The 27,590-nt window shown below is 33.0% G+C and overlaps 3 protein-coding genes across 5 annotated transcripts; all 3 read right to left on the reverse strand.

Moving 5' to 3' along the window:
• Positions 1 to 1,522: 1,522 nt before the first annotated feature.
• LOC113497002 lies at positions 1,523 to 5,794 on the reverse strand. The gene is made up of 4 exons (XM_026876432.1): positions 4,659 to 5,794; positions 4,204 to 4,383; positions 3,186 to 3,257; positions 1,523 to 2,079 (listed from the first exon to the last, which is right to left on the reverse strand). Exons 1-4 carry the CDS (start codon positions 4,711 to 4,713, stop codon positions 1,778 to 1,780), a joined length of 609 nt encoding a protein of 202 aa, XP_026732233.1. The 5' UTR covers positions 4,714 to 5,794; the 3' UTR covers positions 1,523 to 1,777.
• Positions 5,795 to 10,049: 4,255 nt separating this feature from the next.
• Positions 10,050 to 17,658, reverse strand: LOC113496740. The gene is made up of 8 exons (XM_026876059.1): positions 17,507 to 17,658; positions 16,895 to 17,062; positions 16,523 to 16,662; positions 15,432 to 15,612; positions 13,964 to 14,107; positions 13,399 to 13,566; positions 12,414 to 12,553; positions 10,050 to 10,254 (listed from the first exon to the last, which is right to left on the reverse strand). The coding sequence occupies exons 1-8, from the start codon at positions 17,640 to 17,642 to the stop codon at positions 10,081 to 10,083; spliced, it is 1,251 nt and encodes a 416-aa protein (XP_026731860.1). The 5' UTR covers positions 17,643 to 17,658; the 3' UTR covers positions 10,050 to 10,080.
• Positions 17,659 to 20,561: 2,903 nt separating this feature from the next.
• LOC113496997 (glutathione S-transferase-like) lies at positions 20,562 to 27,409 on the reverse strand. 3 transcript variants are annotated; one of them, XM_026876423.1, is made up of 4 exons: positions 27,230 to 27,409; positions 21,610 to 21,777; positions 21,164 to 21,303; positions 20,562 to 20,777 (listed from the first exon to the last, which is right to left on the reverse strand). In XM_026876423.1, exons 1-4 carry the CDS (start codon positions 27,363 to 27,365, stop codon positions 20,595 to 20,597), a joined length of 627 nt encoding a protein of 208 aa, XP_026732224.1. In that variant the 5' UTR covers positions 27,366 to 27,409; the 3' UTR covers positions 20,562 to 20,594. The 3 variants fall into 3 exon arrangements, with proteins under 3 accessions (XP_026732224.1, XP_026732223.1, XP_026732222.1); XM_026876422.1 differs by lacking the exon at positions 27,230 to 27,409 and adding an exon at positions 22,237 to 22,400; XM_026876421.1 differs by lacking the exons at positions 20,562 to 20,777; positions 21,164 to 21,303; positions 21,610 to 21,777 and adding exons at positions 25,152 to 25,367; positions 26,249 to 26,388; positions 26,619 to 26,786 and having other exon boundaries at positions 27,230 to 27,394.
• Between the last annotated feature and the right edge of the window lie 181 nt (positions 27,410 to 27,590).

A 27,590-nucleotide genomic window follows, 5' to 3' on the forward strand; every position in this document is an offset into this window, starting at 1 on the left:
CGTAGACTTTGCGAATCAATTAAAACCTGTTTTGATTGTATGATAGAAACAGTTTTGCGAGTATGTTTGTAGAGTGTGTTTTGGCTTTAAAAAAACTATCGATGCTAAAGTGGCTGAAGGGCAAAAATGGTGAAGGATTATTTTTGGATAATCGAAAATCGATGTTGAGGGTCCATCGCCTCGTTTTAATGCAGTATTATTATGTTTATGGAGGCGTGATAGCGCAATATTAGGCGTAGCCGCAACTCTTTCACATCATCTTCGGCCTAGCCTCTAACTTTTTCACATCTGCAATGATATAAATTTTAGACGTAGCAGTAACCCACTAGACCCATTTCAATCTATTTATATAAAACTCAAAAATGTTTTGTCGTGTCTTCCAGAACTCATGTGCACTTTAATCATGATCAAAGATTTATGAAGTGACTTTTATTTATAAAAATAAAATTTGCAATAAAATCACCGAGTTACCCACTTACTTTTAAGCATTTTATAAATCCATGCGCTTCAAATTCAACAGTTGTTTTTGGGTTTTCGATACTTCTGCTTCGTATAACTCTTCGCATAGCTCCGCTTGTGTAACTAGCTTTATACTTAGCATCATTCTCGCCTTGATAGCCCGAAATTATTCATCGGCTCTTATAAATTAAACTCGTGCCGCGTCATTACTCACACGAACCACATCTGCTACCCAGAGATGGATCTCTGGATTTACAAAAAGTTCTCTACAGGGTGTAAATAGGTCAAGATGTTTTATGTAATTAACCCTAACAATAATTAAAACTTTAAATACTAGAGAAAAGTTGAAGATTTTTGTAATTATTAAATTAAAATTATGCAAACTGAGAAATAAACTACATTCCTCATCACAATTAGTTTATTATTTTTTATTTCTTTGGGAACTATCAATGTTTTTAAATATTTCAGTGGTCGTTGCAACATTCGGCTTTTCCGTTTCTTGTAAATGGCTGCACAGGACTTTGATTAGATTTGTATAAGTACCAGACCATACCAAATTTCACACCAGAATACTTTCTTACATAAAAAGTCTTTGCATATTTTTCACTAAACCTTTGGCAATGTGATATCACAATACTTTATCCAAACCTTCAATTCGAGAGATACCATGCCACATACCTTGGAGTCAGAATTATTTCTGTTACTTCGCACGAAGGAGATATGTAGCCCATGTAATATGTATGTGATTTTCGTAATTGTTCACTACCAACACTGGATGAATCCTAAAAGGGTTGCGTAATTGTAATTCAGTTGGGCTTTAGTTTTGTTACCGGCGTATTAATCAGATCAGACACATCGGGGGTTGAGTTTATTGAATTTCTGTGCTTCAGTTACGGTGGAATTACGGCGTAATAGCCAAAGGTACGTTAATTATTATGGACAATAGGCCAGTCAACTGGGAATTAAGAGTAAAATTCGTTTTAAATTAAATCCGTCAAAAGTCATTATGGCCATGTATTTTTAAGGGTCTTTAGCCATTGGACAAAAAATAAAACTCTTCCAAGAACAGAAATTGCAGATTTATTAACCAATTCTATATTTATTTTATGCAATCATTTGTCACAGCCACTTTATCCAGTAACCAGAATTAAGTCATAGTATAAAATTGTTTGATAAAATCTGATAAGCTAAATTGTTAAAATTGTAACTGATGTTTTTTCATCGAACGTATGTTAATAAGATGTAGATCTAAATAAAACAAAATAATATCCACGAATCATAAATTTACTCAAAACATGAGGAGGAAAACTTAACATCATCAAGTTGGACTGTGTTTATTATGAGTGTGTTTGGGGCCAAAATACTTTTCGTACAAATCCTTGAACTGATTATGAACATCTGTAGCCTTCAATTTAGGTTTCTTTCCAGGAAAATCGTATTTATGCCCGCAGTAACAAACGTGGTCCTTACCACAAAAGGCTGGTTTGGCTACTTTCATGCATTTCCGTATGCAGACTCTTGCGATATCTAGGTTGGGGCAAAAATGAGCGATTTGATGCCTCAACACGGGACGCTCGTCAAGATCATCATATTCGATCTTCATTTCAGTCAATGTTTCGGCTGTAATTTAAAAAAATAATTAATAACATTAATTAAATAAACCGATGGACTGGTTAAGTGATACCTACTTCAGACACGGGTTACTTAAGATATATTTTATTTTTGGTTATTCGCTACATCAATGATTTTTGGAGTCCACAATCTTGTTCTAGTTCTAGGTATCGTTGGGTATATGATTTGCATGAATTTCAAGTTCCCATTGATTTAACGATACGTAGGTTAATTGAAAATCGGTGTACACACACCGATCGAATTGAGAACCTTTCAATTTGAAGTCAGCGAAAAAATTCTCTAAAGAAGTAAACCCAATTCCTCTAAAACCAAATAATTATGTTCCCTTTCTTCACTGGCGCTCTATATCGCTTACAAAGAGAGTCCAAATTTCTCCATAAAATACCTCATCCAACTTCATTTAAACAATATTGAGTTAGTCCCAAACAAAGGGCACAATAGAGCAAACGATCCCCTGTATTGTGTTACCACGTTAATTAGTTGAGATTAATTTAAATTTATAGTTTTCATTCAATCAAGTTCGGGTGTATTGATTCATGTTTGAAACAAATAACTCTTGTGCCTTTGTTGTGTATGTATGTGGGTATATTGACTATGTGTGTGTGGCGTTCAAGCCATAAAACTGATTTACGTAATTAATCATGGCATCATGGTAAATACACGTACATGTCTGTGCCTGTAAGTGTTTATTCTAGAGTGTAGAAAACTACTGGTACATGGACATATAATCAGGGTGTATTTTGGGACTACCCCGCCACATAAGCCCATTATTGCAACACCTGTCAGCCAGGATCTACAATGAAACCAACAAGTACTAAGCTCTGTGTAACCTAGGGACAGGCCTTGGAAACCGCATCGAAATTATTAAAAGCAGTATAAAGGAGGAGAAAGAAAAAACAACCAGAGAGGAGACAAAATAAGACATTTAAAAAAAATTTTTAGTGAAAGACAAATAATGAACTTATTTAGTTAATATGGACCTATAACAGAAAAACGAATTGAAAAAAAAACTGTATGAAATAAATTTTGAAAGAGCTTTTAAATGTTTTATAACTCCTTACTATCCACACAAAATATATTATCTCACTACTTACGAGAGTCATCAAAGTCTTCATAAGATTCCGATACATCTTCATCACTTTCCTCTAATAATACTGTTTTATATTCTGTGAACAAAAAAGGTAATTCGGTAAAACTAAACTTATAATGAATGTCGCATTGGCCTTGCATGCGTTTTTATTCACGAGAACTTTTTCAATGTTATTCATTTTCATCACCGCATTTATTCTGAGACACCACTTTGGAAACTTGGTGAGGAATCCTGATGCTTGATTTATTTTATTTGCGAGTCACAAAATTAAATGAAAACTATTTACGTTTCTATTTCAGTATTGAACATCAATATACAGCATACTTTCAATATTATAAATGCAGACACTACAAGGTTTCATACAAAAATATCATCTCATTTCTTTTGTTTTGTAAAATGGCACGCACATATAAACCATTCTTTATCTAAGGGGTTCCAACCTAAATGATTGCGGGTGTCAGTTGCGAAAAGGTCGCCATTTTCCCATGGTTGTCCTTTATTTGTTTACGCATAGAAAGGATCAGCTTACAATGCATTCCCTCTCACGAATATACTTCATCAAGGATTAGGTTGATCGATAGTTCTTTCGTTACCATAAACATAACTTAAACCGCCGTATGTATGTATGCCAAAGGGTGGCCAATACGAAAATTGGTGATTACTTAATACATAATATCATGTAGTACTTAGTGATAAATACTATAGTTAAAGAATTCAGTGTATTTAATTACGAGCTCAATGTATTAAATATGAAAAAACACCTACGCAAAACATAGTTAATCATTAAAAACCGGCTTATGCTTTGCTTCTTGGACAATGACACCCGCACCGAAGAACTGAATCCTTGTGCTCCAGAGAGTGTCAAACATGCACAAGTTAGTCGCGAAAAGACTCTGAGACAATCGTATAATATCACACTAATGCTTGTCTCTCCACGTCGTGCATAGAGTGATTAGCGTCCTACAACACTTTTCTATCAGTGCAGTCATTCTAAACAACTTAATAAATACCTTAATACTCACGTGTTTTAGGTACAGAAGGTACTTTAACACAAAAACATTGTCCCCACAAACAGGCGTGTCGTGGCCCGCACTTCTGAGAACACGAATTAATAACTTTCTCACTCAAACACGATCCAAATTCATGGGTTGTTCGTGTGTTTTCGTCATTACCGTAATAATAATCTATTGCGATATCGGCAACTGAAAGAAGATAATTACGTAATCAAATTAGAATATATGAAATGCAATGACAAAAATATTGCCGATGTGGAATGTTAAATCACGACCGTTCGGATATCAAATAATTAAAATGACAAAAAACAAATTGAAACGATTAATTGATTAAAAATCAATATTCGACCACAAAGTGTGCTTTAAACGATACAATACAATTTCGCCCAATCAAGGGCTCTGATTAAACTCCAATTTCGTTTTTCTAACAATTTTCTTAAAAACAATATTCAAACAAAACTTGCCAGCATTTCTAACAAAAATCCGTACAAAATATAACACGACTAGACACTTTAACATATTTATGACATGATGTGATCAACACACAGCGGTTGATGATTCCCATGAAATGAGTTCTTAATTGATTTCATACTCATTTGTCATCCACACTGGATATTGGTTATGTAACTCATTATGTTAACTAGAAGTTGTGGTAAAACCTGTATCATTGTACTGTTGATAGATTATAACAGTAAACGTTGTAAGCCATTTATTTTGAATGATTGATTTTGTTGGATAAAAGAAATAGCAGAACATTTTCTCGTATTTTTGGAAGAAATTTTGAAAAGTGTTTCATTTTACAGATTTCTTCCAAGGAGCTACAAGAAGCAGAATACTTAAATAAAAATGTGCCTGACTGAGCAATGGAGAGAGAGAGAGAGAGCCCAAGGACAATTTTTCGTTGGATGAGTAGGACTGTTTGTTCTGAGTCTGGATGTAATTTAGTTAACTGATACTTAGATAAGCCTTTACACAGTCGCCTCTTAAATATTTTTTGTACAGTTAACAGCAACTTCTTCTTCTTTTTACATTCTCATGCTGTTACTGTAAGCCCATTCAATCTACCACGACTTAATGAATAAACATTATTACGGTTGTTAAAGCAGGATGGCGCACTACATGTCGTAGAGTGTCGTCCCTTTTTCACTCTCGCAATAATGTTACTTTAATCAATGACAGTAGACTCTGACATCTCAAATTACATTAAGATGCCTGTTTCTATCTCAAAGAACTGAAGAAAACCAGGTAGACCACTCAAAGTAAAAGCTTCATACAATTCACAGAATCAATCGCGGTATAAATTAATTAGAAAGTCATATAAATCAGCGCCCAACTGTCTTCGGACTAAACAGGAGCGTTTCAAAACTGAAATCAAACAATGGCAAGTTAAGTCCAATTACAGAGGAGTCTGAACGAGTCCCGAGTGGGTAAAACTTCATTTCCTTACTTATAGAGAAGTATTTCTTCTTGTTATCGCTGGGGGCAGATGATAGCGGTTTAGTTTGAATTAGACCTCGGGGAATCACCCTTTGTCTTTCGGTGTGGACTTGAAATTTTTGGTGGTAAGTTATTGGTGGGTTGATTACTATATTTATTTCAGGTTTTCACTTACGTTTTTTTAACAGTATTTTAGCACTTTTCTTATAGTTCATCGCAAGCGAAGTACTCGACTACGATATAAGAAGACATCAATCCCTATTGTGTTAAGTAAACTGACTTACCCACATACACATCTCTCAAGTTAAAATAACTTTTTTATCAGTGGTAGGCAGAGGCCCTCGCCCAATCTCTACCAAATATAATTATTTGTCATCACAAGCTGGAGCCCATTTTGTAACTAACTTCACAAAATAATAAAATAAAATCTTTGACCATAAAACCAAACTAGCAATCAGCAAACCTTTCTGGCTTGAAGTGATTTTTTTATATTTATACATACATAATGTTCTCCTAACCTATCAACAAATGTGATAATAATATTTTCTTTGATGCCTAGTCTTCCCAAACAACAATCAGGGTCGGCTACTAAAAAAATATCCTCATCACTCAAAAAGGTGCTACCTAAAGAGCATCAAATCGCTCCAGCTCTTGAACGGCGGCAAACAACAAAGTAACGACGTTCTTAATGAACTCTGCCTGTAAACTGTTCCAGAAGTTCGAAACTAGTACAGTGGAGCCGCGTCTTAACATTCCTCCAATATTTTTACATCATAAACTGCTTGTTATAATTCCTTGGTGAAGATTAACCTAACTATTATGCTTCTTGCATACTTTAATGAAATAGTAACGAAAAATCACACATAAACGTATAACTCGTAAGATCTGTCGAACCGGTGATGTTTGAGTCAAATGTACATATATTGTATCGACCAGAAATGCTGTTGTGGCCTTACAGCTCTTTGCATGGATGTGATGAATCTGTGCAGGTTAGACCCTAATACAGGTAAATACCAACGTGAATTTTGAAAACCATAAGTACTTTCTGAATCGTTTAAGACACCACTGAAGTTAAATGTTTGTTCTTGATTGGTGTAAGACTCCCACTGACCCACGGTGAAGGAAACCATCTTGACAAAATTAGGACTTCAGATATTGGAATCTAAAATCGCCATGAACAGTTAGCTAGCATGGTGATCCATGCTTAAATCTTCTATATGGGAGGTCTGTGTATTGTAATAAGGTAGACTGCTTCCCAAATTCACGCGGATGGAGCTACTTACTTCAAAGCAGATACTTTCAGCTTTTGTTCTTCAGATCTTTCTAAATAGTATCAAAAATTTAAAGGTCCAAGCTTAGATTTGATTGATGATTCATACTTTTAAAACACATTCAAATAGTAGTAACATTAACTCTTTCATGTTTAAAATGTAAACAAAACCGTTCGAATCATCGATGAACAACCTGGAGTCAGAGCCAAGCCAGCTTACGCCTTTGACGTGGCTAACACACCCTTGAAAAAAACTAAACAATGCTATGTCTTTCAACTACTAAACACGTTATCCATTTTTAATCAAGCTGAAAACAGTTTATTCCAACAAAGGCATTACCCGAAGTATAGGTAGTCGTTTTATAAAAATAGCATCCAAGTTATTGACTATCCGACAACCCTGTTAGGTTAACACACCTGTTGATAATCACAGCAGGAGGCTAAAATATTGCATCCCTTATGTAGACGGCTGTTGTTTTAATAAGGGACCTGGTTAAGGCGCAGTTCTATTCAGCCAGTATTTTTTCTTGACTTCGAAAAATTTCTTAGCATATGATTTTGGTTGATACCTAGTATATCTGTTATGCTTTTTAAGCTGAAACGTGAAAATGGTTTTTGTTCAATTTAGTGTAATAAAGATTTCTCATTTCATGTTTCATTTACAAAAATAAATAAATTCAAAACAAATAATTCGGAATGGCACTGAAAATAGTTGAGAAAAAATATTATCATGAGTAAAAGTTACTTTCAGTTTTAAGCGAGCATAGTGTTAATTACTGAATCTTTTCATAAACGTTAAAATGTTTTTTTTCCGACAATACATATAATTTTGTATTTTCTACTCCTGTATAATGACAGAGATTAAGAAATAACAAAGTAATAAGTTGTATGATAACACGTGTACAAATGAACTCTCTAATCACAAAAAAGAAGATAAAAACAAAAGAGGTTTACTATAAAAATCAGATTTCGAAAAGAAATACAGGACTTATAATATTAAACAGTAAAACAAAATTTTAAAGCAAGCAGTCTTAAGCTGAGCTGCATAACATTGTTTACCTGACGCGGTCATAGAATAACATGGTACTCCTAAGTATGCCTGTAAAAACTAACTGTGTAGACAGTTCCACATATCATAGTTAACTTAGTATGCAGTTACTGTGTGTACAAAGTTTGCTGTCAACTTTATTCTTTCGTTCTTTTAAAGGTTTTATTGAAGTTTATGCATACCTGGAAAAAGGTTAATATTTGAGTGTGTATAGAGAGTAAAAAGTAAAAAAAAAAAAACAAAATCGACGAAATCGAATCGAATCGAAAATCGTCTCTCTCGAATTTGATTTTTTTCTCTTTGTTCGACAATTTTTTGTAAATTTTTTGGGGTCCGCTATATCTTCAAAAGGCAGAAAAACTTTATCAACATCTGATACAGAAAGTTAATTTCGTTTGCAGTTACCAAACTTAAAACTAAGGCCATATATTCTAAAACCAGTCTCGCCACACGACTCTCCTTAACAAAGAAGCTTATTAAAATAGTCATCTCACCAAGAAATTGTTTCCATAAACCTGTGGATGGTAGTTTTTAAGCCCGAAGCTGCCTCTATATTGCGTTCAGATTCCTTCGACATTAAAATTTATTATTTTGAAGCTAATCCACGCGCTGTTGTATTTTTTGTTTTATTTTTATACATTTGGCATCTTCAATGCATTCAGTTTAGGATTGTTTTTTTATTATGTACCGGAATAGCTGCATTCTACGATCACAAATGAAACGTCATTGGAAAAAGTCATAGTTTTGAATTTAATGCAACAATTTTAAGGCTACAATTTTAGGCAACAAAAACGTCTTCCGTCGTACAAAATCATGAAACAATTTCCGATAAAAATGTTATTGAATATATAAAAAATTGGTACATATGACAGGTGTCTATTTTTATTATCCGTATATTGGAAATTATTTGAAAAGCAATTCTCTACTCGTGAAACAAAAAACAATAATTGAAACACCTACCTACACTCTCTCAATTTTCACACTACCGATCCTTTACAAATTCTATAGCAAGAATTAATTAGAAACCGCATGAGCGTGGAAATTCGTTCACAACAAAAATTAATTACAGCATTGTTTTTACACGTATTTCTGTTAAAATCCTCACGAATCGAAGAGCAAAGGAATGGAACTTTCGAGAAGTAATTAGAACAAAACTAATTTTGGAGTCCTGAACGGTTGTCGCTTCAACAAAGGATCTAATGTTTGTTCGGTAAACTTTATCTCGCGATAATTGAGAGTGCTGTCAGCTTGATACCTCTATAATATTTCTAATTGATGATCGCGTTTCGTGTGAATTTTATGACACGTGTATGTTTGAAAAGGATATAATATAACAAGATACCTACGTAGTATTTGATACACATACACATTTGATACACACACGTGTAATTAGTTTGATGCTAAATTTGAAGAATTTGGAAGTGCTGATCTATTTTTTTTCTAATTTTTTTATTTCTAATTATTATGAATCAAACATGTGCCTAATATTTTGGTTTCGTCTTTTCTTAATCAAATAAAGGAATGAAAGAAAAGCAAAAAGTAAAGATTTTTATGTTCTATTAACAAAGCATTTAGCAGAATCGATCAGGGTTAGAAGTTTTTGGCCGATTCGGATTTGGCCAAATTGTTATAGGCCAAATAATTTAATTACTCCGATAATACCAATCAGATAAATAATCACCAATAGAAACGAAACAAAAATTATAAGATTATCATTTATTTTGGTCATTTTAAAATAGTTCATAAAAATCAAAATTATCAAAATCAAAAGTTTTTATTTCAAGCAGGCCGTTTTCCAGGCACTTTTAAAACGTTAAGGTGATGGCTCTAGTTGCGCGGTTCCAAAGTGTCAATCTTATGGAGAAGAACCGGCAAGAAACTCCATAAGTTACTATTTTTAAAAGTAAATGTATACAGTATAATTTTTACAAATATTATGTTTATGCAAGAACAGCGTAAAATAGTAAAATGATAAAAAAAACCAACAATGGAAAAAAAGTAAATTTTACTGGGGCTTACACTGTTGATGCATTTACAAGGCATATTTGACCAATAAATTAGAAGAATCGAATGTACAAGCAACGAAAAAGAAAACCAAAATGAATATTTATCCTGTCATATTATTTATCCTTTACAAATTGATTTTATCACATACTCTTGAAGCAATATACTCCTTCACTCCCGGCAGATTCTTAACCTTCTCAACCAATGCCTTTACGAATGGATAGTTCTTTTCAACTTCTAATCCAAGGAAAACATCACTTCCTTCAATGAGAGCGCATAGAACAAACTCCACCCAAGATAACTGAAAAAAATACAAATTATTCTTTAAAAAAAGGAAAACAGAAACTAAAGGGGTTACATAGAATTTAAGTATATTCTGTAGGTATTCAGTACGAAACGAAAAAACGTTTATATCCTTTCTTCTGAGAAACTACAATTAGTATTTTTGGTTAAAGGGCTCTAAAAATCTAAAAGAGTTTTCTAGTATACTCTGAGCTAGATATTTTATTCATCTTTATGCCGGCTTTGCTATCGTGGACATAAAAAGGCAAAAAAAGTATTCTAGTGTAAAACAACCTTCGCCATAGCAACAATTATTCCTTGCTTTCCAAAAGTTTCCATTATTTTTTTATATTTTAATAATCACGCATGCTTAGGTCATTATTATAAACTGCATGCTTATACAGATAACATTATCATTAAAAAGTCCAGTTTAATTTAATTATGATAGCAGATAGACTCTTATGAAGGCCTCTCTATGCAAATGGCCGGCTATTACTGATAACCTTGAGAAAGAATCCATTTGGTATTAATCAACAATAGAATGACGCATCAAAATAATTTGAACGAAAAACGGAGTTCATCTTTTTTCGGATGGGATATCATCATGTCTCCTCCTGCTTTGGGTTGGAGTTAATGTTCTTTGCGAAAATAATAATAAATGCAAACAACATCACATCAATTGTTCTGAACCCAAAGCAAGTTGCTAAAGCACTTGTGTTATGGAATTCAGATAAAACAAAGGTTTCCACAAACACCCAGACCCGAGACAATGTAGAAAAGAAATGTACATTTTTACATTGGACCGGGGATTGAACCCGGGACCTCAGAGCTAGTGACACCTTGAAACCGGTGCGTAAGCCACTCGACCATGGAGGTCGTCAAAAAAGTTCCTATCATTCCGCTAACCATGTCCTTTCTTTGCCCTTTGTGCTAAAACCTAAAATGTCGTTATACTAAACATTCCAATAGCCAGTGTACCCCCTCAAACATCTCTTTAACAAATTTTATTAAGGAAAATATTCCAAATTATTAATCTTACAAATATCAACATAACAACACCTATACCTTGCTGAACGCAATTTTTCCATTAAAAATTTTTGTATCATCATGCACACAGTCAGGTCATTGTTAAATATACATAATATGCTTACACAGATAGCCTTATCATCAAACAGTCCAGTTATTATTATATTATGACATCGGAACATTCTCATAAAGGCCAATATATCCAAATGTTCGGCTGTTACCGATAACCTTGACAGAGAACCGTTTAGTATTTATCAACAACACAATGACTCATGAAAATAATGACTTGTTTGTTGAATATAATAATAAAACCGGTCAAATTCGTTATAACTATTGTTAAGGTACTTTGGACAGCTAATATTGCTATGAACTCTACAAATAATTTGATTCGGTAATTTTTTTTAATAGATAAATTAGTTAAGTAGATTAGATAGACTTAAGTAATATACAGTATCGGGGCAATTTTTTAAGATTAGAAGTCGACTCTACATAGCTTTTTTGTTACCAAGCCACACCCACAACACGCGATGAGTCGCGGGTTCGATCCCCGAATAGGAAAAGCACTTTTGTGATCCGAGATGTGTGTGGTTTGTAAAACCTGATACGAGGATTAAATACTTCTTTGGGAGTCATTATAAATTATACCAAATAAAACGATAAGCTTGGAATACATTACAAGAATAGGTCAAGTGGTAATTAAAGATGAGATAAATTAAATATTGTTTTAAAATAATCGGCTTAAAATTGTAGTCATCCGACAGATGTATAACAAGTTGGTGTCATTAGGCTGACCTTGGTATCTATTTAGGTTCATAGAATTTGTGCGAAGTCATTGTGTTGACGTTAGAAGGACGATAGAGTGTTAGAGTTTCTATACAATACGTATAAAATAAATATTATACCAAATTTTTTAAGGAGATGTATAAATTTCAACACATAATTTTAGAATGTTTTAGAAATTGTTGATTATTTTCAAAATACTCCTTGTATTTAATGTCCGGATTGAAGAGAGTACGAACTATTTCCAAAGTACTAGTATCCTAAGACCTGAAGGAGGTCCATTGTCATGGTGGAAGCGAAACCTAGAGGTATAACCTACATATAGCGGCTCTTGTTTCATACAAATTATTATACATAAATATTTTTTCATACCTTTCCAATGAAGAATCCACCATTCTCTTTTAAATGTTTTTCGAACCTTGAGAAGTAGAAGTCAATTGTTTCTTCTTCAATCACTTTTCTGAGAGCCGCTTTCTTTGCTGGGTCCTTTTCGTGGAGGTAATTCAAAATACCTGGAAACAAAACTTTATAAGCGTTTGTCCTCTTTTCACGATTTTATCCCTTGAGATCTGATCCATCAACAACAATTCAAATCACATGTGATAGTCAAACACACTAAGACTCAAGCATTCATGGATCGACAAATGCTTGTCCCATGCGGGAATCGAACCCATCTCGCGCCCTGTGGGTTTGGCGTAGTAACCTATATCGTATATATCGCTCGGCAATCCGTTAGCAGCCTCCATATCATTAGGAGTCCACATTAACAGGACTGTAGCTGTTGAGAAAGCGAGACAACTAATTTATTGTAAAGCGCCATCTCGCTTACACAATCGCAAAAATCCTACCATAAGTACTTATAATGACCGTGCAGATCTGTCTACTATTTTGGGACTATCAGTATAATACGCAATAATGATGTAACCGTTGTTGGTAAGCTATTTCTTATTGTAATACGGAAGCCGGTTCTATATTTATGACTCACACGATGATTTTTACATTTATTTTGAAGATACTACGAATGTTTATCGGTTTTATTTGCAAAGTCATGTGTTTTACTGTCAAATTATATTCAGTGACCAGATATTGTTAGATGTTAATTCTTAATATGTATAAATTACATGTCACGTTGTTTGTCCGCGATGTATTAGTAAACCACTTTTCCGATTTCAATCAAATTTGCACACCGTATGCAAAAGTGATCCAATTTGAGAGATTATTTATCATTTCAGCGTATAGTCGCAACATTATAGATCGATGATCTACTCTCCTATTTACCACCCGTCGCGTCCGATACGAAGTCGCGGGGATCAGCTAGTTTCTGGAAGTTTCTGGTAATGATTCGTCACAAACTTACATTTCCAGTAGTCGTAGATGTTGAAGGCAGTACTGTCGAGGATGGCTTGCTGCCACGGGTCAGCTGGTATCAGGTCGCTGTCCCTCGCCACATACTTGGCTATAGCCAGCGATTGGTTAAGGGTCTTGTCACCTTCCTCGTATAATGGGAACTGGCCGAATGGGAGAACTGGTAGGAAACAGAAAAGAAAATGAGGAAACTTTAATAATTTCCATCCAACAGTAATCACAAAAATATATATTATCCACATTTTATTCTAATATACGTCGTAATAAATAAAATTTACATACATTGTTACATAGTCTGCAATAATATTTGACTAAAATATTTAAATAGATACTTTAATAAGTAGATACATTTTTTTTCGTAATGTACGACACATAAATCATCTTCACATTATAGGACACTGACTATTCACAAACCTAGTTTCACAAAAAAAAGGGATAAAATATTTGTGTTTTTTTAACCTATAGCTAAACAATCAAGTCGACCCGAACCAAACTTTCTAATATATAATAGTCACGTATCAACAATTAACATTAATGAAAGTGAAATGAATACTCACTTTTCTTCACCTCTGGATCAGGCCAATTCGCAAAACTGTGTCTGATATCCTCAAAATCCTGTTTCGTATAATACAAAATGTACCTTATAGGCTCAGCAATAGCGATTAAATTAAAGTAATGTAGTTTCTTCGCCATTTTCGATTATAAACTGAGCTCTTAACACGGCAGCAACCTTTTAATACCGACAGCGAGCGATTCAATGTCAATGCTAAATTCGTTGACCGAGCGGTTTGTTTGCTTTAGTACAGGCAGACGGTGTCGGGTGAGTTGAAACATACTATTAAACTCACAACATAGGCGATTCTAAGCTCTATATTAAACACCATAAGCTATATTTTCGTATAACACTGACACATATATTCTGGTCGATTGACCTCGCTTGTAGACCATAGAACATTTTATTTATTCAACAGTTATATTGTAATACACGGGAAGTAAACAACAACTGTCGTGGTGACCTTGCAAGTATATGAATAGATTTCTATACAAAGTTCCAGGTTCAAGCACAACACTGCTAGATATTACTGGTAAATGGTAATAGGAGGAGAAAGAAGTAAATCTTGGTGATCTTCGGAAGTCCAGATATTGGAATCTGGAACCGCCAACTCGCAATCGGCTAGCGGAGTTGTTACTGCTTAAACCCTCCTTTTGGGTAGAGTCCCGTACCCAACATTCGAATTGTTAAAAGATGATATTATTAAAAGCATGGTTCAGCATCGTCAGTTAGTACACTAAAAAGAGACCAAGAGAATAGATTTTTGTAATATTATTATCTTTTGAGTCGAGTAAGAGAAAATACACGGCTATGCATTTTATTAATAAGTATTTATTTGCAAATTTCCATTGACGGGCTTTAAAACACATGCCGAAGTATTTTCCCATGAAACTCATCAAATTCGTTTATAGGAATTAAAAAAAAATACATCCTGAAAATAAAATGAAGTTTTCTTAAAAATCTAGATCTAGAATCTAAATGTAGTCATTTGATGATGGCCCAAAAAAGGCTCTAAGTCTTGGAAATGCACAACTAGCTAATGGTTTATACTACGGTGAGATTTTTAATTTTTGTTTATGTTTTAGAGGATCTAATCTCGTACACAAATGTTACTTTGTTTCAAAAATATTAGCTGAGCAGTAATAATCTTATCTTTCTTAGTTCCCTAGCACGAATTATGAGATGTTCGTATTCTAGTTTTCTTATCGATCGTTGTTAAGTATTATGCCATAAAGTTTGGTTATAGATGGACGGTTTTTTATTTTAATTAAAAAATAATAATTTATTCAGTATCGGTTGAATTCTACCTATTTAAATTTTCATGGAGATCAACGATAAATTTCTCGTTTCACATGGCTCAAACAAGTTACTGTTTTTTTTTTTCCAAAATATATTCTTATATTACTTTTCTAATTCAGTATCGACTAAAATCAAACATCAAAAAGTTTTGTAAAATAGCAGATTTATTTAATTTTTCCTAAATTGAGGAGCTTTGTAAGGTCCTCTAGAAGCAATGTACTCCTTAACTCCGGGCAGATGAGTGATCTTCTCAACCAGTTTTTTCACAGAGGGATAGTTCTTTTCAATTTCAATGTTCACGAAAAGATTGAATGCTTCAATTACACCGACTAGAACAAACTCAGCCCAAGATAACTGAAAAATAACAAATAATCTTTTAAAAATAATGCACGTTGAATAAAAAGCATAAATATGGTCGAATGGAGTAACCTCAAAGGGTTATTTAAAATTTCTATAATAATGACCGTAATTGGCAGGTTTGTCCTACTTAATATAACTTATTTATTAGCATTGTCTGCCTATTTTCAGATCTAAACGGAGTCCTTAATCATGAGCTCGGCGCTAGAGTCTCGAGACACTGTGTTGTTCGACCACTTTCGATCTCCAATTGAGACCAAAACTAGTCAGGCAATCCTGATAAATACCTTTAGTAAGCCATTGCATATTTTAAGCATGAATGAACCCCACGATAGTTACTATAAAGGGTTTTGACTATTTTATTACACTTAAAAACGTTTTAATCAATACATTTTCCTCACTAAGAGATAATTTTTTAACTACAATCACAAGCACAGATAACCCTATCAATTTTCATAATAAATTATGATGTAACCGTTTACAGGTGTTACCTCGTACCTGATAATCTAGCTCACATAATTTATCAGCCAATCAACTTATCATCAAAGGTAAAATGAGTGTGGTATTGTTACCACTTGGAAAGCGATTACGATAGATAATTATTTTACTAAAAACATCTAATTCGTTCTTCAGGAATAAAAAAAATGGACGGATTTTTTTTACGACGATAAAATTTATTAAAGGAAGGAAACGTATGTAAATGGGAGCTAATTATGTCACTTGTCACTTATTGTATCATCTTTTTTTTTAATTTGATAAAAAATCAAATACAAATCCGGTGTTTTGTTTTAAATAGCCAAGTATTATAATACCTAAAATAGCTAAAAGTTCGAACAATTTTTATGATATTTCTTAATGGGAGGCCAATCAACTCTTAGGTCGTTGAGTACTCTCAAATTGTTCTTACCTTTCCAATGAAGAATCCACCATTCTCTGCCAAGTGCTTTTCGAATCTTGAGAAGTAAAAGTCAACGGTTTCTTCAACGATAACTTTTTTGATAGCCTGTTTCTTGGTTTCATCTTTTTCCTGGTTGTATTGTACGAGACCTGGACACAAAGAAGTTTTTGAAAAATAATATAGTTTTTTTTAACTAGATTTTTGCAATTGTAAAAATGAGATAGCGTATGACAGGTAGCAGCAGACGGCTCTGCAATAGATGACTCTACAAAAATTATAATGTATTTTCTCCTCTATATAAAATATTTGTTTCAATTAGAATTTGATCTCAAAAAATATTTAGTACAATATCTGAACACTAAAATTAAAAAAAAAACTTACTTTTTACGAAGTCATAGATATTGTAGACCGTACTATCAAGGACGGCTTGCTGCCAGTGATCAGCTGGTATCAGGTCGCTGTCCCTCGCTACATACTTAGTAATAGCAAGCGACTGGTTGAGAACCTTGTCACCTTCCAAATATATGGGCAGCTGGCCGAAAGGGAGAGCTGGAGAAAAAAAATATGAATATTATTTTATGCTTTGCGGAAATCTTTGTTTTAATATATACATGTGCATCCCAGACAGAAATTAACTATAAATATAATTCACATTTGTAAATATTTCCCCATAAACACAAGGACACAAGCTACAAGTTCAAGGACAACAGCAGTACCTTGATAAGATGGTAAACATTTCATTTTTGATATTATTATATTTAAATATTTCAGAATACTTTAAACAGTTTTAATATTACACAATGTCCTGCGTATTTATTTAAAGTAATTAAATATGATACAGCCCTAAATTATTTTAGCACAATAATATGACACAAAAATTAGACTTCATAATAAATTCATCAAGTTTAAAATTAAATTCGACCTTTCCACGTTGACATAAAGGTGTAAATTAAATATTCCATTAATAAAACTCCTTTAAAAAAATGTACTCACCTTTCTTAAATTCTTCATCAGGCCAAGTTGCAAGATCGTGTCTGATATCCTCGAACTCCTGTTTCGTGTAATGTAAAATGTACCTTATCGCCTCAGCGAGACCGTTCACATTGAAATAATGTAGTTTCTTTGCCATTTCTGATTATTTACTGAACACTGGACACGTCTACGGCTGTTTATATACTGAATGATACTTGTATGTGTGCGATTGAATAGGAGCGACACCGCGGTTCCGATCTGGCTTGGATGACATCGTAAAAAATGGTGATAATTAATTTTATTGCAGTTGTGGAAACATGTCAGCAAATTAAGCACCTCGTTAGGTTTTAGTCAGTAAAAGTCTGACGCTTCCTTCAGCTAAACCTGAAGGTGGAGGAATCCTTTGATGATATCCCATCTCTAAAACAAATCTTTCTGGTCTTGCAAGTTCGAAACTCATGAATGGTTATGTACAATGATGAGCTAAAAATACAGCTATATTTTTTCTTTATGTTTTAGAAGATCTGACCTGATAAAACATTATCATTCGTTTAATAATTCAAATTATTTACTGACCAGAAAAAATATCTTAATGTCATGCTGAGTTTTTCACATCTACAACACGAGTGCCGTTGATGTCATACTCATGTAATAATTGTTAATCATTATACACCAAAGGGTGGTATTAAATAACAATTTTTTAGGAATTGAAAAATGTTGAAGACAAAATATCGTAATTTTGATAGTGACTATCGTGAGAATGATTCATTATTAAATTAATGATGCAACGGTTTACTCGACTCGCAACACCACCTCCCGTCAGCTTATTACTAAGGATTAAAAATATAAAGGTTGTGGACTAAATTCACTACCACAAAATATTATCATTGTTTAAATTTGGCATGAATATGGGTGTCCTCAAATAATTAATAAAACGCTGATAATTTAAATAAAACTCTTGATGTAAACCTTTCAAAAGTAGTGAGGTGGCTAAATGACCATAATCTAGAACTAAACTGCAAAAAAACTAAATTAATTCAATTTCGACCACATCAAAAAAGACAACTTAACATAAACTTTTCATATAATAATATAAAAATAGAATGCGTAGATGAATTCCGATTATTAGGCTTAACAGCCTAATAATCGGAACTAGCAAATTATCTAGATTCACATATGCATTACATGAACTCAAGAAAGCAACAAATGAAAAAACAGCAATAATTGCATATTATGCTTATGCTTACTCGTGGTTGAACTATGGTATAATACTATGGGGAAACAGTGTGGATGCAGATAAATTATTTATCTTGCAAAAAAATGTGTAAGAATTATTCAGAATGTTCAGGACCCTAGGGAAAGCTGTAAAACACATTTCCTCAAATTAGATATGCTCACACTAGCGAGCATGTACATATTAGAAATTGGTAAATTCGTTAAAAAACACCCTACATTAACGACCTCAACAACGCAACCTCAGATACAAAAATAAACTAGCGGTACCCAGCTCAACATCAGCTATATACCACTCTGGTCCATTTGCAATGTGTGTTAAAATATATAATAAAATACCTAACGAAATAAAAGAAATAGAATTTGAAAATAAATTTAAGAATGAACTGCGTAAATATTTAGTAAAAAAAACTTATTACAGCGTAAATGATTATCTAAATGACAAATAAAAGTGTTAAAATATATTAATGTATACACATTTTATTTCAATATTAAAATAGGTTTAATTTTGGTTTTATGTGTTAGAGTTTTGAATATTTAAAAGTTATGTAGACTTATAAGTTAATCTATACATATAATAAAATTGTAGAAAAGTGAAAACTGTACATTGAATATTTTTTAAAAGAATAATTGCAGGGTGGTCTATGAACGATTCCGATGCCGCAAATATGATTTTTAGAGTTTTTGTCTGTTTGTCTGTACGTATGTCCGGAAAGATCTCGGAAAGTACTGGATAGATTTGATTCAAATTTTCAGAGAATATCAACAAAAGGTCCGGTCAACATACTTTTTACTTATTATCTCGCTTTTCTTTACAGGGGGTGAGCAGGAGCCCTTTATATAATGTTATGATACCTCATAATCACTGTCATAATCCGTCTAGCAATTTCAGGTGTAGGCCGTCCCAAGAACAGGCGTGCTCGAAAATCATAACCCACCCAATTAGCAAATGGAAAACCCTCGAAAGTAAAACATTTTTAGCAGAAGTGCTAAGACTGAGTTATACTTTCTGTTATTTTTTCCTACTTGCATCCCCCCCATTTTTAAACGGCTCGATTTGTCAAACATGTCTAAACGAACACTTGCACATAATTCACGTTTAAATTAAAATAGTTCAATTTGTTCGGAAGCTATGATGTCACAGACAGACAGGCATTAAATAGGATTAAATAAGAAAAAGTCATAAAAACAGCTGTGAAATATTTGACATCAGAATAGTATCGTAAACGATGAAATGTGTTTGATTCAAACATTTGATAGTCTTTGGGCTGCTCAAGATTCCTTATAATTTTGAAATAAAAAAGCAAGTTTAAAATGTAAAAAAAAGTGTTTCATTTTCAATATTGCATTACATTTTTGCGATGATCGTTATTATTAAACTTCATAGTTTTTCACATCTTGCAAATCACGCAGACAAAGTCGCGGGCAACAGCTAGTATGTTATATAATGTATACTGTCATAGGTGTTTAGATTTAATAACTTAGATATAGATATTTTGCTATGCCCTAACCGGGTCCGTAATGTATGTTCAACCCTAAATTTAAGATCTTAATGTAAAAAATATTGTGGAAATGCAATAAAGAATATGAAATATGAAAAAAATATGAAAATAGCTAGGAAAAAATAAGGTCGATATTTTTTCATTAGGAATCAACAAATTATCGACATGATTCTTATCTAGTGCGTGCACAGAAATATTTAAATACATTTTGTAATCAGCACGATTCCTGTCTGTCCTCAGTCAAAAAGGGCTTAAATAACTTCTTGATTGGTGCACAATCTTGATTGAATTCTTACTTATTTAAAGGCTTGCTTCTTTAAAATAAAAATAAAAACAAAGAGTTGTGTCAAATAATATAGATAGATTTATTTAATTCATTTCCTTAGTTGGGGAGCTTTGTAAGGTTCTCTAGATGCAATGTACTCCTTAACTCCGGGCAGATGAGTGATCTTCTCAACCAGTTTTTTCACAGTGGGATAGTTCTTTTCAATTTCAATGCCCAGGAAAATATTGAATCCTTCAATTACACCGACTAGAATAAACTCAGCCCACGATAACTGAAAAAAAGGAAAGAATTTTATATCAGTAATGCACGTTGAAAATGTGAAAGTAGTTATTTGTCTTTATTATTTCTGTAATGATGGCAGTAAATGGCAGGTTTGCCTTCTTAATACAACATATTTATCAGGATTGCTTGTTTAGCCACTAGTTTTGGACCCAAATGGACTCAAAATAGCTAATACTAATTCTGTATTTTTAAAAAAATAGCTACAGTTCGGACAAGTTGACGTCAAATCGACCGCAAACACCACTCTGAAGACGAGATAATTATGCAGTGCATGTAGTGACATCTTGCATCTTAACCGGCAACACACCTGCCACAAGTCTTGTAGTAAATGTGCGTAACCAAGTTACCACTCATCGACTTTCAAACCGTTCTTACCTTTCCAATAAAGAATCCACCATTATCTGCTAAGTGTTTTTCGAATCTTGAGAAGTAAAAGTCAACGGTTTCTTCAACAATTACTTTTTTGAGAGCCTCTTTCTTTGTTTCATCTTTTTCCTGGTTGTATTGTACAAGACCTGGGTGCAAAAGGGGTTTTTAAACTAGTATAGAAATTGTTTGTTATCGAGCTTTGCCATTCTAAAAATTAGATTTTATAGAGCACTACGGCGTCTCGCTTTTAAAATACAACAGAACTCGTAAGCATACAGCTCTACAATAGATGACTCTACAATTATTTTTTTGAATGTCGGTTGCGTTGCCTAATAGTTGCGTATGTAACTATATTTTTATTTTAAAACTTCACGTTATAAAAAAACATACTCAAGAAAAATCTCCTAACAGTGAAATGAAGAAAAGGGTAAAAGCTTTCTTATAAAACTTACTTTTGGCGAAGTCATAAATATTGTGGACTGTACTGTCAAGCACGGCTTGCTGCCAGTGATCAGCTGGTATCAGGTCGCTGTCCCTCGCTACATACTTAGTAATAGCGAGCGACTGGTTGAGAACCTTGTCACCTTCCACATATATGGGCAGCTGGCCGAAAGGGAGAGCTGGAGAAAAAAAAATATGAGTATTATTTAATGCTTTGCGGAAATCTAAGGGGTTTTAATACATACATGTGCATCCCAGACAGAAATTAACTATAAATATAATTCACATTTGTAAATATTTCCCCATAAACACAAGGACACAAGCTACAAGTTCAAGGACAACAGCAGTACCTAGATAAGATAATAAACATTTCATTTTTGATATTATTATATTTAAATATTTCAGAATACTTTAAACAGTTTTAATATTACACAATGTCCTGCGTATTTATTTAAAGTAATTAAATATGATAACAATCCTAAATTATTTTAGCACAATAATATGACACAAAAATTAGACTTCATAATAAATTCATCAATTTAAAATTAAATTCGACCTTTCCACGTTGGCATAAAGGTGTAACCTTCGAGGGCCACAAACATTCCATTAATAAAACTCCGTTAAAAAAATGTACTCACCTTTCTTAAATTGTTCATCAGGCCAAGTTGCAAGATCGTGTCTGATATCCTCAAACTCCTGTTTCGTGTAATGTAAAATGTATCTTATCGCCTCAGTGACACCGTTCACATTGAAATAATGTAGTTTCTTTGCCATTTTTGATTATTTACTGAACACTGGACACGTCTACGGCTGTTTATATACTGAATGATACTTGTATGTGTGCGATTGAATAGGAGCGACACCGCGGTTCCGATCTGGCTTGGATGACATCGTAAAAAATGGTGATAATTAATTTTATTGCAGTTGTGGAAACATGTCAGCAAATTAAGAACCTCGTTACGTTTTAGTCAGTAAAAGTCTGACGCTTCCTTCAGCTAAACCTGAAGGTGGAGGAATCCTTTGATGATATCCCATCTCTAAAACAAATCTTTCTGGTCTTGCAAGTTCAAAACGGATGAATGGTTATGTACAATGATGAGCTAAAAATACAGCTATTTTTTTCGTTATTTTGTAGAAGATCTGACCTAATAAAACATTATTATTCGTTTAATAATTCAAATTATTTACTGAACAGAAAAAAATCTCAGTGTCATGCTGAGTTTTTCAATTGAAAGATGTTGAAGACAAAATGTCGTAATTTTGATAGTAACTATCGTGAGAATGATTAATTATTAAATTAATGATGCAACGGTTTACTCGACTCGCGACACCACCTCAGTCAGCTTATGACTAAGGATTTCGGTTGGATCCGAAACTAGTCGGCAATCCCGATAAATATGAGTGAGTAAACCGTTGCATTATTTAATGACTGCAGTGGTATTATTGCGATTAAAAATATAAAGGATGTGAACTAAATTCACTACCACAAAATATTATCATTGTTTAAATTTGGCATGACTATGGGTGTCCTCAAATAGCATGGAAAAAATAAGGTCGATATTTTTTCATTAGGAATCAACAAATTATCGACATGATTCTTATCTAGTGCGTGCACAGAAATATTTAAATACATTTTGTAATCAGAACGATTTCTGTCTGTCCTCAGTCAAAAAGGGCTTAATTTATTTAAGTGATTGGTGCACAATCTCGATTGAATTCTTACTTATTTAAAGGCTTACTTCTTTAAAATAAAAACAAAGAGTTTTGTCAAATAATATAGATAGATTTATTTAATTCATTTCCTTAGTTGAGGAGCTTTGTAAGGTTCTCTAGAAGCAATGTACTCCTTAACTCCGGGCAGATGAGTGATCTTCTCAACCAGTTTTTTCACAGTGGGATAGTTCTTTTCAATTTCAATGCCCAGGAAAATATTGAATCCTTCAATTACACCGACTAGAATAAACTCAGCCCACGATAACTGAAAAAAAAGCAAAGAATTTTATATAAGTAACTAGCTGTTGTCCGCGACTTTGTCTGCGTGATTCTCAAGATGTGAAAAACTATGAAGTTTAATAATAACGATCATAGTAAAAATGTAATGCAATATTGAAAATGAAACACTTTTTTTTATATTTTAAGCTTGCTTTTTTATTTCTAAATTATAATGAATCTTGAGCGGCCCAAAAACTATCAAACCTGATTGGGGAGGAATCCTTTGATGATATCCCATCTCTAAAACAAATCTTTCTGGTCTTGCAAGTTCAAAACTGATGAATGGTTATGTACAATGATGAGCCAAAATTACAGCTATTTTTTTTTTCGTTATTTTGTAGAAGATCATCTGACCTGATAAAACATTATTATTCATTTAATAATTCAAATTATTTACTGACCAGAAAAAAATCTAAGTGTCATGCTGAGTTTTTCAATTGAAAGATGTTGAAAACAAAATGTCGTAATTTTGATAGTAACTATCGTGAGAATGATTCATTATTAAATTACTTATTTATTTATTTAATACTTCTTATACAAATATGAACAATGGCGGACTTAATGCCAGAGGCATTCTCTACCAGTCAACCAAGAGGTGGTGCAGAGAAACAAGAAGTAGGTGTACTAGCAAATAGAAAACACAAATAATGAGATAATGATAAAAGCAAACGGTACAATAAATGTACATATCTAATATATAAAATTCCCGTGTCACGATGTTAGTTACCGTACTCCTCCGAAACGGTTCGACCGATTCTTATGAAATTTTGTATACATATTGAGTAGGACTGAGAATAAAACAACTTCTATTTTTCATACCCCTAAGTGACAAGGGTTGCCCACACTAAAATTACTTTTTTTATTTTTTGGACGAAATTTTTTGTTTTTACTTTTTTTATAATGAAGCATTAAAAATACATATATACAACTAGAAAAAAAAATATTCGGCAAAACAACGTTTGCTGGGTCAGCTAGTATTTATATATAATGCATAATAGATAGATAATATATAAATACCTACATAATATATATAAACGGGAGATACTATTACACAGGAATATGTACATAAATATACACATATAAGCTATTAGTTAATGATGCAACGGTTTACTCGACTCGCGACACCACCTCCCGTCAGGTTATGACTAAGGATTTCGGTTGGATCCGAAACTAGTCTGCAATCCCGATAAATATGAGTGAGTAAACCGTTGCATTATTTAATAACTGCAGTGATATTATTGCGATTAAAAATATAAAGGCTGTGAACTAAATTCACTACCACAAAATATTATCATTGTTTAAATTTGGCATGACTATGGGTGTCCTCAAATAGCATGGAAAAATAAGGTCGATATTTTTTCATTAGGAATCAACAAATCATCGATATGATTCTTATCTAGTGCGTGCACAGAAATATTTAAATACATTTTGTAATCAGCACGATTTCTGTCAGTCCTCAGTCAAAAAGGGCTTAAATAAATTCGTGATTGGTGCACAATCTCGATTGAATTCTTACTTATTTAAAGGCTTGCTTCTTTAAAATAAAAATAAAAACAAAGAGTTGTGTCAAATAATATAGATAGATTTATTTAATTCATTTCCTTAGTTGAGGAGCTTTGTAAGGTCCTCTAGAAGCAATGTACTCCTTAACTCCGGGCAGATGAGTGATCTTCTCAACCAGTTTTTTCACAGAGGGATAGTTCTTTTCAATTTCAATATTCACGAAAAGATTGAATGCTTCAATTACACCGACTAGAACAAACTCAGCCCAGGATAACTAAAAAATAACAAATAATATTTTGAAATTAATGCACCTTGAAAAAAGCATAAATACGGTCGATTTGAGTAACTTGCTTTTTAAGTCAGTTAAAACGGCTGGATGTTTTTATTTAAATTTCTATAATAATGACCGTAATTGGCAGGTTTGTCCTACTTAATATTACTTATTTATCAGCATTGTCTGCCTATTTTCAGATCTAAACGGAGTCCTTAATCATGAACTCTTTTGATCTCCAATTGTGACCAAAACTAGTCAGGCAATCCTGATACCTTTAGTAAGCCATTGCATATTTTAAGCATGAATGAACCCCACGATAGTTACTATAAAGGGTTTTTACTATTTTATTACACGTAAAAACGCATTAATCAGTACATTTTCCTCACTAAGAGATAATTTTTTAACTACAATCACAAGCACAGATAACCCTATCAATTTTCATAATAAATTATGATGTAACCGTTTACAGGTGTACCTGATAATCTAGCTCACATAATTTATCAGCCAATCAACTTATCATCAAAAGTAAAATGAGTGTGTATTGTTACCACTTGGAAAGCGATTACGATAGATAATTATTTTACTAAAAACATCTAATTCGTTCTTCAGGATTAAAAAAATGGACGGATTTTTTTTACGACGATAAAATTTATTAAAGGAAGGAGATTTATGTAAATGGGAGCTAATTATGTCACTTGTCACTTATTGTATCATCTTTTTTTTAATTTGATAAAAAAGCAAATACAAATCCGGTGTTTTGTTTTAAATAGCTAAGTATTATAATACCTAAAATAGCTAAAAGTTCGAACATTTTTTTTGATATTTCTTAATGGGAGGCCAATCAACTCTTGGGTCGTTGAGTACTCTCAAATTGTTCTTACCTTTCCAATGAAGAATCCACCATTCTCTGCCAAGTGCTTTTCGAATCTTGAGAAGTAAAAGTCAACGGTTTCTTCAACGATAACTTTTTTGATAGCCTGTTTCTTGGTTTCATCTTTTTCCTGGTTGTATTGTACGAGACCTGGACACAAAGAAGTTTTTGAAAAATAATATAGTTTTTTTTAACTAGATTTTTGCAATTGTAAAAATGAGATAGCGTATGACAGGTAGTAGCAGAAGGCTCTGCAATAGATGACTACAAAAATTATAATGTATTTTCTCCTCTATATAAAATATTTGTTTCAATTAGAATTTGATCTCAAAAAATATTTAGTACAATATCTGAACACTAAAATTAAAAAAAAAACTTACTTTTTACGAAGTCATAGATATTGTAGACCGTACTATCAAGGACGGCTTGCTGCCAGTGATCAGCTGGTATCAGGTCGCTGTCCCTCGCTACATACTTAGTAATAGCGAGCGACTGGTTGAGAACCTTGTCACCTTCCAAATATAAGGGCAGCTGGCCGAAAGGGAGAGCTGGAGAAAAAAAATATGAATATTATTTTATGCTTTGCGGAAATCTTTGTTTTAATACATACATGTGCATCCCAGACAGAAATTAACTATAAATATAATTCACATTTGTAAATATTTCCCCATAAACACAAGGACACAAGCTACAAGTTCAAGGACAACAGCAGTACCTAGATAAGATAATAAACATTTCATTTTGAAATTATTATATTTAAATATTTCAGAATACTTTAAACAGTTTTAATATTACACAATGTCCTGCGTATTTATATAAAGTAATTAAATATGATACAACCCTAAATTATTTTAGCACAATAATATGACACAAAAATTAGACTTCATAATAAATTCATCAATTTAAAATTAAATTCGACCTTTCCACGTTGACATAAAGGTGTAAATTAAATATTCAATTAATAAAACTCCTTTAAAAAAAATGTACTCACCTTTCTTAAATTCTTCATCAGGCCAAGTTGCAAGATCGTGTCTGATATCCTCGAACTCCTGTTTCGTGTAATGTAAAATGTACCTTATCGCCTCAGCGAGACCGTTCACATTGAAATAATGTAGTTTCTTTGCCATTTTTGATTATTTACTGAACACTGGACACGTCTACGGCTGTTTATATACTGAATGATACTTGTATGTGTGCGATTGAATAGGAGCGACACCGCGGTTCCGATCTGGCTTGGATGACATCGTAAAAAATGGTAATAATTAATTTTATTGCAGTTGTGGAAACATGTCAGCAAATTAAGAACCTCGTTACGTTTTAGTCAGTAAAAGTCTGACGCTTCCTTCAGCTAA

The sequence above is a fragment of the Trichoplusia ni genome, chromosome 8, assembly GCF_003590095.1.
Source record: "Trichoplusia ni isolate ovarian cell line Hi5 chromosome 8, tn1, whole genome shotgun sequence".
In the NCBI taxonomy this organism is placed as follows: Eukaryota; Metazoa; Arthropoda; class Insecta; order Lepidoptera; family Noctuidae; genus Trichoplusia; species Trichoplusia ni.